This window comes from Nelusetta ayraudi, unplaced genomic scaffold (genome assembly GCF_046127955.1).
Source record: "Nelusetta ayraudi isolate G7.1 ecotype Tasmania unplaced genomic scaffold, CSIRO-AGI_Nayr_v1 ptg000017l, whole genome shotgun sequence".
Classification (NCBI taxonomy): domain Eukaryota; kingdom Metazoa; phylum Chordata; class Actinopteri; order Tetraodontiformes; family Monacanthidae; genus Nelusetta; species Nelusetta ayraudi.
In genome coordinates this window covers 5,397,737-5,411,267 of record NW_027466067.1, presented here as the reverse complement: position 1 = coordinate 5,411,267, position 13,531 = coordinate 5,397,737, and the positions used below count along the sequence as shown (strand labels likewise).

The following is a 13,531-nucleotide window of genomic DNA, read 5'->3' as shown; positions in this document are numbered from 1 at the left end:
TTAATTAGTGTGGTCAGGCGGACCCACAGCCTGATAGTCACGGCCGGTGTGACCCATTGATGTAAAAGTGGTTAAAAAGCCTTTTTTTTATATAAATATCTTCATCATTGTTATTGTCATTATTGCTATATTGAATCCATCAAGCAACTGTTCAAGAAAGGACTTGCAGGTAAAATGACAAGATCATTATGTGGAGCTGTATTAAATCACACATGTCAGCAAACCACGCCATATTTGCAAATGTGTTATGAGTCTTTTGATGAGTACTTCCATTTATTTGTATGTTCATCTGACCCAGCACTCAAGAGGATGAAGATCCACCTTCTCCAAGGCTGCGTATTCAGGTGCTTTTTTTTTTTTTTAAACTCTGATTAAAATACAAAAAAATTCAATAAATAACTTTGCGGCAGGTTCAAAGGGTTCAGGAAATAGAAGTCACGCTGGCGTATCCACTGGAGGTCTAGACCTTCTTTCGAGAGGTGTGACGGATTCCAGACGCAGAAAATATCAAGTTTAGGACCTGCAGGCGATGATAAACAAACGCTCTCCCTTGCGCGCAGCCTCTTGGTTCATCCCGTTGACGTGTTCCTGCAGAGCAGATGGCTTTACTCATAAATCCTATTAGGAACTTTCTGCTGATGGAAACACAGTGAGTACAGGGCTTTCTCACTCTTTCATTATCGTCGCTGGGAGGCCTGCTTTTTTTTTTATTTCCTAACCTCAAAAGGGAGGCTGAAGCCAGAGGCTGCGCGATGTCTGCAGAGAAGGTAAAAAAAAAAAAAAAAGAAAAAGTGTGCGATTGTGAATTTTCCTGGATTTGCTTTTGTTTGTTGTGGAACCATGTCTTATAATTTTGGGTGGGATATTTATTATGTTAGGGCTTCTTAAGTTTAGATTTGGGATGCATTTATTTCAGGATATTTTTAGCACTTTGTGATTTAGACACAGAATCCAGAAAGGGAGAATAAAGGTTTCATGTTTTACTTGTGAGTCACAATTACAGGGAGTATATCGACATCCCAGCAGTGGACACAGTTCTATTCAGCTCTTCTCATGCAACTCGGTTTGAGGTCATCCACTTTTATTGAGCTGATGCAGTGAGTGATGAGTGTGTTGAAGAGTCACAGATCAGAGAATGAAGGCAGATACCGTGCAAGTTATCTTAAAAGATTATGGCCCAATTTAAGCACAATATGCCTTCTCTTCGCCCTGCCGTTGCTCTCCTCAACGCAACAGGTGGCAGGGAATTCACTCCACGTGCTGCTGAAATTTGGTCAGAATCCATCATCAGAATTTTAGGAATTTAGGTGTTCATAGAATTAAAGAAACAACAGTGAGTTGCAATTGCACACGTGTCAACCAGAAAGTTTTTAAAGGCGCCGCTAGAACCCACACGTTCCCATCATGCGCCGTCATGAGGGTCGCCCTAGTAACCGAGTGTTTGCAAATGTGGCGACGCAAAATAGTTTCTTCAGTGCGTATTTGGCTTTGTCAACGAAAGGTTTAACTTTGCATGTAACAGCTTGAACCGAAGCGTTTATTTTTATTTATTTTTTAACAAGTAACAGTCTGCCAAATCTGCGGTCATCGCTCGGAGTTACGGACACAAATAGCTGTTCATCACGCAGGATCTGCTTCTAATAGGATTACTGATACGGTCTCCGCTGGGCGGAATCACGCTGACCTCATTCTCTGGTGGCTTGGAGGGTCACACGTTGTTGCCCTCGTCTTGCACAAACATCTTGTCCGTAGACTCCCGATTAAACAGTCGCCAAAAGCACAACAGGCTTCTTTTATGTCTTTATGATGAGTGAAAGGACCATTAGACCAAAATTTATATAAGACGGACAAAGAGTCAGTGGGTTTGGATCCATGTTTGCTTACTGCGTGATCCAAGAGAATGCCTAGGCCTTTCTAGGAGGTTCTCAGAGTTATTTAGTATTTATATCTGCATATACTGCACAGAGAAATAGTTTTTTTTATTGTCCAGTTATTTTCTACTTTCAACTCCATCAGGTAACTGCCCCGTTCTCATGTCTCTGTGGGAGGCCTGAGTGAGTTACATCTAATGGTTACGAAACTTTTTTTTTTTTCCCTCGCCTTTCACAACCTCATTGTCAAAAACAGAAACACGATTAAGTTCTCCACAAGTCAGAGTAAGGTTTTACTGTACTTCCTTCACTTCCTTTTTTCTAAATTGCTATTTGAGTTTGACACTCGAATGTGAAAGATCATTTGTGTAATTTCTTTCACTTGGGAAGCATTGATAGTAGCTTTAGGACTGACGGTTTTCTATCTTTCCTCTCCTTGCTGCACCGCTGACTTTGCAATGGTGAGTTTCGCAAATGGAGAACTTGAGATGCGACTCATTATTTCATTTAAAATAATATTTTTTTCCCAGCGTCTGTAATCACTGTGTAATCACTAATTTGCTGCCCTCCTGCTCTGACATTCAAGTCTCTTCGTTTTTGAATCCATTAAGAAAACATGTAGAAGCCAAAGAAAAAGAAGGAAGAGGCAAATTGCTCCATGGAGCCAAAGCTGAACGGGAAGGAGGCCAAACCCAAGAAACTAAAGAGCAAGAAGAACGAAGATGCATCGGAGGAGGACAGTCCTGCCATTCAAAGTAAGGAAGGATTTCACTCCTAGAAAATAAATCCAAAATAATTTGCGTGTCTGCTGTGTCTCCATGGCGCTGTTTTTGCCAACGTTGTCTCACAGATGGAAAGAAGGTGAAGAAAAAGAAACCAGAGAAAGACAAAGACGAGCCGGAAAAGGAGAAAGAGCCAAAGAAGAAAGTGAAGAGCGTTCCAAAGAAGAAGAAAGGTACATGATCCAGGCCATCTGGAGAATCAGCACCGAGAAACTCGAAACAACACTCTCGGAAACGTGCGCTCGCCTCTCCTTTTCAGACTCCGGCACAGATGACGAGGATGATGAGGAGGAAGACACTCCCAAGAAGAAGACCAAGAAAAAGACGACGAAGGACAGCTCTCCATCCGCCAGCTCTGCCAAGGAGAAGAAGTCTAAATCTAAAGGTAAGGCATTGAAGAGGCGGAGTGACGGTCTTACTGTTTTACGGCAAGCTTTACCTTGAAAAAAGCATCTAAAACCTTAATCATAGTTTAGAACAGTAAAACAGTTAATGGTTCCACCAGTTGGGAGCCTGTGTGTGCAGTGCCTCTGTACACTTCACCAAAAGTTGCAAAAATCTGTAGTGAAGTGCATTCACAGTATACAATACTGTGTAGTGACGTACAGGTGGGAAGGGGAGAGACATTCACCTGGTTGGCGGGGTACTTAAGTGGGCGTGATGGGGGCGGATATTTTGGTGTTTCATGTTCCGGGTTCCACGCAGCGCGGTGTTTTCGAATGTGTTGGAAGTGCGGAGAATAAACGTTTCAACCTTCTGCCTTCGCTTCTGGATCTCACTCTCCGCACCTCCGCAACTGCTTGAATACAATGCTTGAATACAATATTCGAGCCGGGACTCTAAATTAAAGTGCTCTTAATGCGCTGCCGGTGGTCAGTCTTAGAAAGGTTTTATGATAGCAGCAGGTCTCCAGAGAAACAAGAACGTGTCTGGATCATCTTGTTTGCCTTCATATGAGCATTCTGCCAGCACTCTGTGGTGACAGCGCAGAGTGTTCCAGTAAATAGACAACGATCTTTGTCAGTCAGAGCCTTTTTATCTCTGAGCTGGGCTTAATTTTCCTTCCGCATCACAACTTTGCACCAGTTTCTCCAACTTCAACTTGTGAGTGTTTTGCTCCCCTGCTCTTCTCTCAGTGGTGTTTAAGTCAACAAATTCAACCATATTTACACTAAACCAGACTCATTTAATTCCTTTCTCGGCTTCATGTAAACTACACTGCTCTTGTCTATTTTTGCTCACTTTCAAAGCAAAGGCTGAATCAGAAAGGGTCAGCGGTCTGGATAGATAGATAGATAGTGGCAGAGAGAGAGAGAGAGCAGTTGTAGTACACTACAAGTCTCTTTTTGTTTTTTAAATAGTGTTGCAGAGATTCGTGACAACAGGCTTTCATTTCACTGGGCTGCCAATTTCACACACATTTTTTAAATCCCTAAATATTTAGTTTAACGTCACATTGAAGTCAGTGCATCATTCCCTTATACTTTTCCTGTTATGAACTTCTCAGAGGACAAAGATTCTGACGGAAAAGAGAAGAAGTCCAAGTCAAAGGAGAAGGACAAGGACAAGGATAAAAAGAAGGAACCGGCCTCAATGTTCCAGATAAGTGGGGGGAAGGAAACAAAAAGCAAGAAGAAAGGTGATTCACCCCAAAAAGCCTTTTTAATTCACGTGTAGCTGTCCTTGATTAGAGTCTTTTCATCCACCTGCTTCTGTCTGCAGCGGCCAAATCGGACAGTGACGACAGCGAGGAGGAGACAAAATCGAGCAAGTCAAAGAAGAAGCCCACAGCTGCGTCGGCGTCCATGTTCCAAACATCTGGAGACAAGGAGAAGGAGAAGAAGAAGAAGAAAGGCAGGTTCCCCTCTGAGCGTGTTCTCCTGGTGAGCCGCTGGCAGGCGTCCAACCTTTCGTTTCTGTCCTGCGTGTCTTTCAGCGAAGGCTGACGACAGCAACGACTCTGAGTCAGAGAAGGAGGAAAAAACGAAGAAGAAAAAGGGCAAAGGGAAGAAGAAAAAGGTGGAGGAGCCAAAACCGGCCACTTCATACCACGCTAAAATGTTATGTCAGTTTTTGGCAACTGATGCAACATTTTCACTTTACCAGGAGAGGTCCCCGTCGCCTGAGATCGAGTTCGACAACCTGGAGAAGTTTGTGATGGAGCCAGCAACACAGGGCCTCACTGTCAAGTGCAGGGTGACCAGAGACCAGAGAGGGATGGACAAGAACTTCTACCCTCTCTACTACCTTCACCTGGACAACGACAAAAAGGTCAGGGGCCTTGGTGTCACTGTGCTTGACTGGGAAATGTGGCCGTCATTTAGAAACAGACCGAAGAGTTGGACTAAAACTGGCACTATTAAGAGGAGAAGTAGAATCTAAATATTGGCAGAAGTTCCCAAATTCAAAGGAGAAATGAAAGGAATGTGTATATTTTAATTTGTTTCAAATTTTGAAATGACATTTTAGAAATAAAGAAAACAACAAGGTAGAGCTTCATTTATATATATATACATATATATATATATATATATATATATATGTATATATATGTATATATATACATATGTATATATATATATATATATATATATATGTATATATATATATATATATATATATATATATATATATATATATATATATATATATATATATATATACATACATACATATATATATATATATATATAAATATATATATACATATACCGGTATGTATATATATCCGGTAAGGAAGCGTACTACAAGCAAATTAACAGTGATATATGTATAAATATAATTTGCTTGCAGTTTGTTTCCTTACCACTAGATGCTGCTGAATCTTCCACACCAGGCCTTAAAGCCCAGTCTTGAGGAGTTTTTGTCTTAAAACAACCCAGCAGTCCATTCCTGCTCTCTCAGGACTGCTTGTCATTGTGTTTCTCTGTAGACCTTCCTGTTGGCCGGGCGGAAACGAAAGAAAAGCGCAACTTCAAACTACCTCATCTCCATCGACGCAACTGATTTATCCCGAGGCGGCGAGAACTTTGTTGGAAAACTGAGGTGGGAAGTAGCCCAGTGTGCGACCCCCCGTGTCTTTCAGATGCACTTGTGACGGCAAAAGACAACAACATTCGTGTTTTGTGATCATTTCTGGGTAAATGGTTCAGGTCCAACCTAATGGGGACCAAGTTCACCGTCTTTGACAACGCTCTGAATCCAGAACGAGCCCTTCCAGACATGTCTAATGCACGGCAGGAGATGGCAGGCATCATCTACGTGAGTTTCGAGAAGCTCATTGCAACTGATCGACACTTGTGAATAGCAACAGGGTTTGTTGGATGTAAAGCTAAAACTAAACTTTTTCTTTCTTTCTTTCTTTCTTTCTTTCTTTCTTTCTTTCTTTCTTTCTTTCTTTCTTTCTTAAAATGTACATACGGCAACAGGAAACAAATGTTTTGGGGATGAAGGGTCCCCGAAGGATGACAGTTGTTATTCCTGGAATGAACAAAGACAACGAGCGAGTACCTCTCAGACCTCGAAATGTAAGTTTCAGACTTTAGGAAAAAAAAAAATGTTGTAATATATTTTTTACGAGGCTAATACGTCACACTCTCTGCCTCCATGTCACCGACTCAGACCCACTGTTGATTTTCAAATGCTACTGTGACTCGAATTACAGTGAAAACACACTAGAAAACTATCCAGGACTGAATCTGTCTGTTAGAAAAGGTTTCCTCCTTTTTTTATTGAGTTGAAAACAGAAGTGGTGTGTCTGTGGTGGAATTCAAAAATAAGCAGCCAAACCTCATGAGACAGAGGTTCCCATGTAGTTTGTGCCTGGGCTTTGTCTGTGTTTGAAAGGCTGATCTGATGAACTTTAAAATGCGTGACGAGACGATGAGGTTGCATAAAATGATTCAGATTCACATCTTGGTCTAACAGTGCATCTAATTCCAGCAGTTGGCTAAAGACAAATAAAAAGAGGCAAATGAGACGGTGAAATGAGATGAATATTGGAAAGAGACGTTGGTCTCCTTGTGTCCATTTTGGTGCATTATGTTCTACAGCAGGGCATTTTTGTCTTAATTCAATCACGGCTTTTCTGTCAAGGGATGTTTTTGCTTGTAAATTCAAGCGGATGCAATTAGCTGATGACGAACACACAAAATTGGACATCCCAGAATCCACCCTTATTATGCGCAATGTCAACAAATTAAGTGCTCTGGTCGTCATCTCTCAGAGCAACTTCTAAGACTTTTGTCAGTGACCGCGATTTTCTCTGACACTTTTTTTTTTGACACTTTACGACCCCTTGACAGGATTGTGACGGCCTGTTGATAAGGTACCAAAACAGAAGGATGGAGAATCTGCTCGATCTTCACAACAAAACGCCTGTGTGGAACGAAGAAACGGCCTCTCACGTGCTCAACTTCAATGGCAGGGTCACCCAGGCCTCCATCAAGAACTTCCAGATAGTCCATAGCAAAGACTGTGAGTACAACTCACTCTATCTATCTATCTATCTATCTACCTATCTATCTATCTATCTATCTATCTATCTATCTATCTATCTATCTATCTATCTATCTATCTATCTATCTATCTATTTAGCTAGTTATAATCTATCTATCTAGGTAGCTAGCTAGTTATATATCTATATATCTATGTATCTATCTATCTAACTAGCCAGCTATCTATTTAGCTAGTTATATTCTATCTAGCTAGTTATCTATCTATCTATCTATCTAGTGTGTGTGTGTGTGTGTGTGTGTGTGTGTGTGTGTGTGTGTGTGTGTGTGCGTGTGTTTGTATTTGAGAGTGATCCCAGTTTACTTCCATGTTAATGTTATTTATATATTTAACAGTCGAGATAAAAATGAATTCATCTGCATAGTGGTGGAAGTAACAAACTCTTAATTGCATCCATTTTCTCTTCTGTCTGTCGGTGACCAAGAAAACATTCAGAAAATGCTGCCGACAAAAACACAGATTCATTTATCTTAAATCAAACACACTGGAATGAATAAAATGCCTCGAATAGAAACTGTGTTTCTGAGCAGAGGACTCTTGGGGTCGCAGACCATCTTGATTCCATCTTATTGGCTTAACATATTTTGTGTAGCTGTACTGAATGCTCATCGGGGGCAAACTTGCCTTGTGCTCTCGTCACATATTTTCCTCAAATTCAGCATCAAAGATAAAATTCGTCGAACTTCAATTTCACGTCTCTGTGGACTGCAGTGGAAAAAGGTTTTGGACACATCTTGCCTTTGTGATGTACTCTATTGCGTAAAGAATCAATCTTATGTCTTCAAGTGCAGTTCATTTTAGTGCAGTCACAATAAACAACAAAATCATCTCCATTTGTGGGTGTGCCTCTGATGCAGCCAAACCGTTTGAAAAACAAATTCCCCGGCAAATATTTAATGGCAGTAATTTGGGATTTGAGTCAAATTTTAAGTGTCCAAAAATTTTTTTTTTCAGATACGGGTATCTGCGGTAAAAGAATGCTGTCACTGTTCATTTGGCTCCGTGTGTCCTTCACCATTTCCTCTCTCCTCTCTCTTCAGTGGACTACATAGTGATGCAGTTTGGCCGGATAGCGGACGACATTTTCACGCTGGACTACAAGTACCCCATGTGTGCCGTGCAGGCCTTCGCCATAGCGCTCTCCAGCTTCGATGGCAAGATCGCATGCGAGTAAGGTGGCCGGCGAGACCGCTCGCTCAACAACAGGACGCTTTCCCTCCTCTACGCGTGGCAAAGTCGATCTCGACGTAACCGCACGATCTTGCGCATTGTGCGGCAGGAGAGAACGGTTTTCTTTTCTGTCTTGGCGAGTCAGCTGGAATGCACAACCTCAAAAAAAAAAAAAAAAAGCAAGAAATTCATTTCCCTCGGTCAGACAGTCTTGATTATCATCTGCAGGACTGTGTTGATTGGAGAGTTTGAAGTGAATGTGTGTGAAGAGATTCACGCGCGGCATCACGGCGGGGGTTCCCAAGTACGTCACTCAAGAAGACAGGGCCGGCCAGACACCGAAAGGTTTTGTCCTTCCGTTTCCACGCACGTCCCTGAGCTCTGGTGTCAGGGGTGACTGCAACACACAGCTGAACTCACGGCGACGGCCTCAGACGACAATTTCAGTCGCGTCTTTGTTGTCTCACGTAATTCATTCACACCCCCGTGATTTTAGTTAGCCACATCAAAGCCATGTTTTCTTAGAGTAGTACATTTGTAAAAGGTTGAAATTATCTGTTTGTAAAGCATCGTGTTTTGACAGTCGACCGTCTGAGTTTCCTTCTCTCACCTGTCCACTGGTCAGAGATTTTGTGTTTTTTTTTGTGGCTTTTCTAATGTTGTTTTTTTTTGTGTTTTGTTTTCCTGATCACTGCCTTTATTTGATTTGTAAGGCTTACTGTAATAGTAGGTGATTAATAAACTGTGATTTCTTTCTCTTGAAGTCGGCTTTAAAGAAAAACCTTTATTCATGGATCTCACACAAAAGTCTGAAAAAGAAGCGAGTGAATTCAGCACCAACCTCGCAAAAAAGCAGACTCAGAGCAGAGTGCCTTTTCAGAAAGATGCCTCCTAGGTGCGAGTTCAGACGCCCGCGCTTTTTTTTTTTTTTTGCGGTCATCGCCTGACTTCCCCAAGCCGAGGCGCACTCAGCACGAAAAACCTGTTTGATGCCAAGCGGCCTCGCTAGTAAACGGAGAGGTGTGTATTCTGCCTCAACCTGCTCAGGCAGTTGTCCAAACTCGCAGACTAAATGAAGCCTGAAGCGGGCAGCTCTTTGGAAGCGTGATGCAGAGTGAAGCTCCTCTCCGTCCCATTGTCTCCGGCTGTGCCGTGACTCCCAGCCAAGAATTCTGCTGAGATTACTAGTGCCACTCGGTAAGACCTTCCAGTCCTTTCATCAAGTGAGTCATCTTCCACAACTCCGCTTTTGTGTCACGTCGGCGACCTCGGCGGAGAGACGTTGCAATCACGCTGTTGACCAAAAGAAGGAGCTGTTGCTAAATGGTTCAGAAGGGAAGGAAGTTTATCTGAGGTAAACAAAACATAACCAGGAAAGCGTGCAAACGAAAAGACTGGCTGAAGCCACAGATCAAACCTTCTGAACCATCTGTCAGGTATTAGTTAGTCTGACCTTGTGAACTTCCCTTTGGGAATAAAGTATCTATCTATCTATCTATCTATCTATCTATCTATCTATCTATCTATCTATCTATCTATCTATCCCCACATGTTCCCACATCATTTCAAGTAGCGGGACACTATTATGAATTGCAACTGAGGGTGAAGTAGGGATGCTTCAAATGCTTTTGATCGGCGGCTTTTGAAAATTCCTTTAAAGGATTTCTTCAGAAGGAATCTCATCTTCAGAGCGTCACATTCCTTCAAAGTGGAAGTCATCGCTGTGAATGGCATTTTAAAGTGTAAACGACAGAAATAGCCCAATGTTATGTTTACACCGTGTCCAAGTCCTGTTTCAGCGTGTATCGTAGGTCAAAGGGCCAGTTTGCTGAAAAATGAATTCCAAGAGGGTCCTATGATGGATGAGTGCTTCGGTTTAAAGCTAAGTGATTAAGAGAAAAAAACAAAAAATCCAGCCGTCAGTGTTTTTGGCCAAGATATCCACTCCTGCTTCCTAATTAGGGCACATGTAGATCAACAATGATCATTAACGGAATGCAGCGGTTCTGATGTGAACACTGTTCCTGGTGTGGAGGCGGCATTGGATATTTTGTAAAAACAAACAAACAAACAAACAAACAAAAAAATGTATTTGCGTGACTTATTTAAGACAAATTGAACTGCCCTGTCTTCCATTTACTTGTTTTTCTTCTGTTTTCTATGATTGTTTTGTTTTTGTTTGCGCTGTTTATAAGTGCAGGAGCTCTGATTGGTCTTTAAACTGAGCAAAATGCCCACCAGGAGCTCCACTTACGCTGCGGTGAGTAACAAATGGGTACAACAAATATGGGTGAATCTGCTTGGTGTAGACCTCCAGGTGATGGGATGCATTGCCATTTTAGTGACCGTCGGTTGAACACAAGCCCCCGGGGATCAAGTCATTTCAATGTAGTTGCTCATCTAGCGCACAAATGCCAAACATGTTTTGGGTTCCGGGATGCTTCTGCATTATGCGGCCCATAGTTCATAGTTCTATCACACACATCGAGATCAGCCGATCAGAATGAACTGGGACACAGCACATGTGGCGCCGTGACGTGGGAAAAACTCTTTTCTGGCCATTTTCGTGGTATTTACATTTTTTTTGGAAAGGTTAAAGGTCCATGGCTGAAAAATCTGTTTGAAAAATTCATTATTAACCATGTTTCAGGCCGCAGTTTTACTGTCAGCCGTTTACAGGCGTTTTTTGGGGGGGTTTTTTTGTATTGCGGTCTATGGGGGAAAATGCTTTGAGGGCCGTATGGAGTTTTTGGCTTCAATACGTCGAGTGGCCACTTGGAAAAAAAAATGGCTGACTTGCCAGTCCGGTATCCAGTTCTTATAATATATCCTTGGTTGTTCACTGCTTTTAACGATGCATTGGGGAAAACATTGAGTGGACTACATTGCGCAGAGGTGGGCAAACTTTTTGACTAGTGAGCCACAGTGGGTTCTAAAATTGGTGGTCAGAGGTTTGAACAGGAGTAGATGGATGGAGAGTTTTGGTGACCCAGCTCATAGGAGGAAAAATATATTTTATTACTTCCTTACTATTAATATCATTTCTTCAAGTTCGGCAGGTTGGATTGAAAAGCTTAACAGGCCGCATATGGCCCCTGGGCCATAGTTTGCCCATGCCTGATATAGTGAAAAACTTTTGTTTGAAAAACTATTGTGCACTGTACTGAGTAGGGGGCAGAAATACGTTGTCGATAGTGCTTCTGAAAAGAAATTGAACAATATTCAGCCTCATGTGGTGAAATATTCAAGGTTTTTGTTTGTTTGTCTTCAATAAAAAAAAAAAAAAAAAACTTTTTATCAGAGACTCTTAACAACATTAAACTTTTGAGCATTGAAAAAATGGCGGGAATACAGAAACCAGTGAAATGTGTTTCAAAACTTTCCCGGAGATGGTTGGTACTTTACTACAAACCGGCTGCGGCCGCAGACGCGGGAGGCCGCAGCTCGGCTCTGCTCAGCTCGGCTCGGGGCTCGCGGTGGGCGTGCCGTGGGCGGGAAGTGCCCGCCCCGCGTGCCCGTTGATTGACGCGCGCCACTGGCTCCTCCTCGCGCGTCCCTTTCCCCCCCTCCCCCTTCGTTTTCCAGTGTAGTGCGTTGATTTCATACCAAAGTCATACTTAACATTCCACTTATACTGTCAAACCTCTGAGAAATATTAGGGCAAAACAACAAGGCGCCAAAATACGACAAAACTCAACTAAACTGCCCGGGCGAGAGAGGAACTGCAAGGGGATTAAAATATACACAGAGAGAGAGAAAAAAGGTGAGTTGCTCTTCTTTTTTTCCCAGCTTTAGAGCTTTCTTTTTCTGGGGAAGTTTTCTCTCCCTCTCTCGCTCTCTCCCTCGCATGCCGCTTGTCTCGGGTGAAGTTTTCAGATCATTGTCATTTTTTGCATTTTTCCCCCCTCTCCCTCTCCGCGGAGCTGCTCGCGTTGGGAGGGAATGATATCACGGCGAACATTTTGCACGTCGGTAGACTTTTAGAGTATAGCGGCTGACAGCGGATTCGCACTCGCGAGCCCAAGTTTGTGCGCGCGCGGGGAGCGAAAACCGCGTCGGCTTATTTTGACAGCGGCGAATGAGGGGGAGGGAAAGAGAAGAAGAAAAAGAAGGAGAAGAAAGAAAGACAGAAAGAAAGAAAGAAAGAAAGAAAGGACGGATCGGGCCAGTATGTTTTGCATGTTGTGTCGCACCGGGATCCCTCACCGCTCGCTCCATCCCTCGTTTCCTGCAGAGGAGGCCTGGCACAGAGGGAGGGAAGAGACAAACAAGCAAAAAAAAAAAAAAAAAAAAACATTTGGGAGGAATACAACAAGAAAGTTGCGCTTTGGACGGCTGCGGCAAAGCTCCACACCACCCACCACCACCACCACCACCGCCGCCGCCCCCCACCGACAACCAACCAACCCCCCCAGGGAAGAAAAAAAGGTAAGAGCACGTCCTGATTTGTCAGCACAGGCGCCCAAACTCCCTTCTGCAGCCCACAGACAGGGGCCAGTGTCAGAAGAGGTGCAAACTACCCCCCAACCCCTCGACTACCACCCAAACTTAATTGTGTTTATTTTAAAAGGGGGGGGGGGGGGACAATCTTAAAGTATTCTTGAACTCGAGTTTCACTCTGTCAAGTGATGGGATTTAAATTTAGTAAAATAACAAAAGGTGTATGACTTTTGCGGGGGGAGAGAAACAATATTATTATTGTGTTATTTCATTAGAGAGCTCAAGCATGAACTTTAAACAGTTTATCAAGTACTTTTACATTATTTTATTTATATATTAAAATATTGTGGCATTTTATTTACATATGTTGATGTATAATAGCAGGCACAATAATAAATGTAATACCAAAAATGTATTTTTCAAGGTTTAATATAAACATCTTCAAGCTTTACTTGAACTAAGTAATAGTATTATATTAACAAACCTGTTTTGTTTTCATTTTTAAATCTATGATTCTGAACTCAGGGCGTCAGAACAGAATATTTTTTATAGCACTATACACAGCCAGATTGCATTCACGAATACAAACCTAATTCTTATGCTTGTGACAGTTTTGGATGTTTACTAATGTTTGAACCAGATGTGTATTCCAGATAAACAGTACTAGATCGGGACGGCCTCTTCTCTCTGTCTGTCTGTCTGTCTGTCTGCCTGCCTGCTTGCCCTCCCTGCTAATAGTCCTTGTGATGATAC

At 42.5% G+C, this 13,531-nt stretch overlaps 2 protein-coding genes across 13 annotated transcripts in view; both read left to right on the top strand.

The window, feature by feature from the left end:
• Positions 1–251: 251 nt before the first annotated feature.
• On the top strand, positions 252–9,101 carry LOC142887402 (tubby-related protein 3-like). 4 transcript variants are annotated; one of them, XM_076025043.1, is made up of 16 exons: positions 283–344; positions 411–479; positions 561–649; positions 728–767; positions 2,494–2,626; positions 2,722–2,826; positions 2,913–3,038; positions 4,161–4,292; positions 4,376–4,507; positions 4,590–4,672; positions 4,760–4,924; positions 5,586–5,698; positions 5,806–5,914; positions 6,082–6,180; positions 6,958–7,129; positions 8,209–9,101. In XM_076025043.1, the coding sequence occupies exons 3-16, from the start codon at positions 600–602 to the stop codon at positions 8,340–8,342; spliced, it is 1,593 nt and encodes a 530-aa protein (XP_075881158.1). In that variant the 5' UTR covers positions 283–344; positions 411–479; positions 561–599; the 3' UTR covers positions 8,343–9,101. The 4 variants fall into 4 exon arrangements, with proteins under 4 accessions (XP_075881159.1, XP_075881157.1, XP_075881158.1 ...); XM_076025042.1 differs by having other exon boundaries at positions 275–344; positions 411–649; XM_076025041.1 differs by lacking the exon at positions 283–344 and having other exon boundaries at positions 371–649.
• A 337-nt stretch (positions 9,102–9,438) lies between these two features.
• Positions 9,439–13,531, top strand: part of tead3b (TEA domain family member 3 b) — a 37,059-nt gene continuing 32,966 nt past the window's right edge. For 4 of the 9 annotated variants that reach the window (XM_076024973.1, XM_076024972.1, XM_076024970.1 and 1 more), the window contains exons 1-2: positions 11,924–12,101; positions 12,575–12,766. The gene's annotated coding sequence lies outside the window, so the exon portion shown is untranslated. Of the gene's footprint in view, positions 9,562–11,922; positions 12,102–12,572; positions 12,767–13,531 lie in introns of those variants that run through there. The other 5 variants (XM_076024969.1, XM_076024966.1, XM_076024967.1 and 2 more) reach the window with 3 other exon arrangements.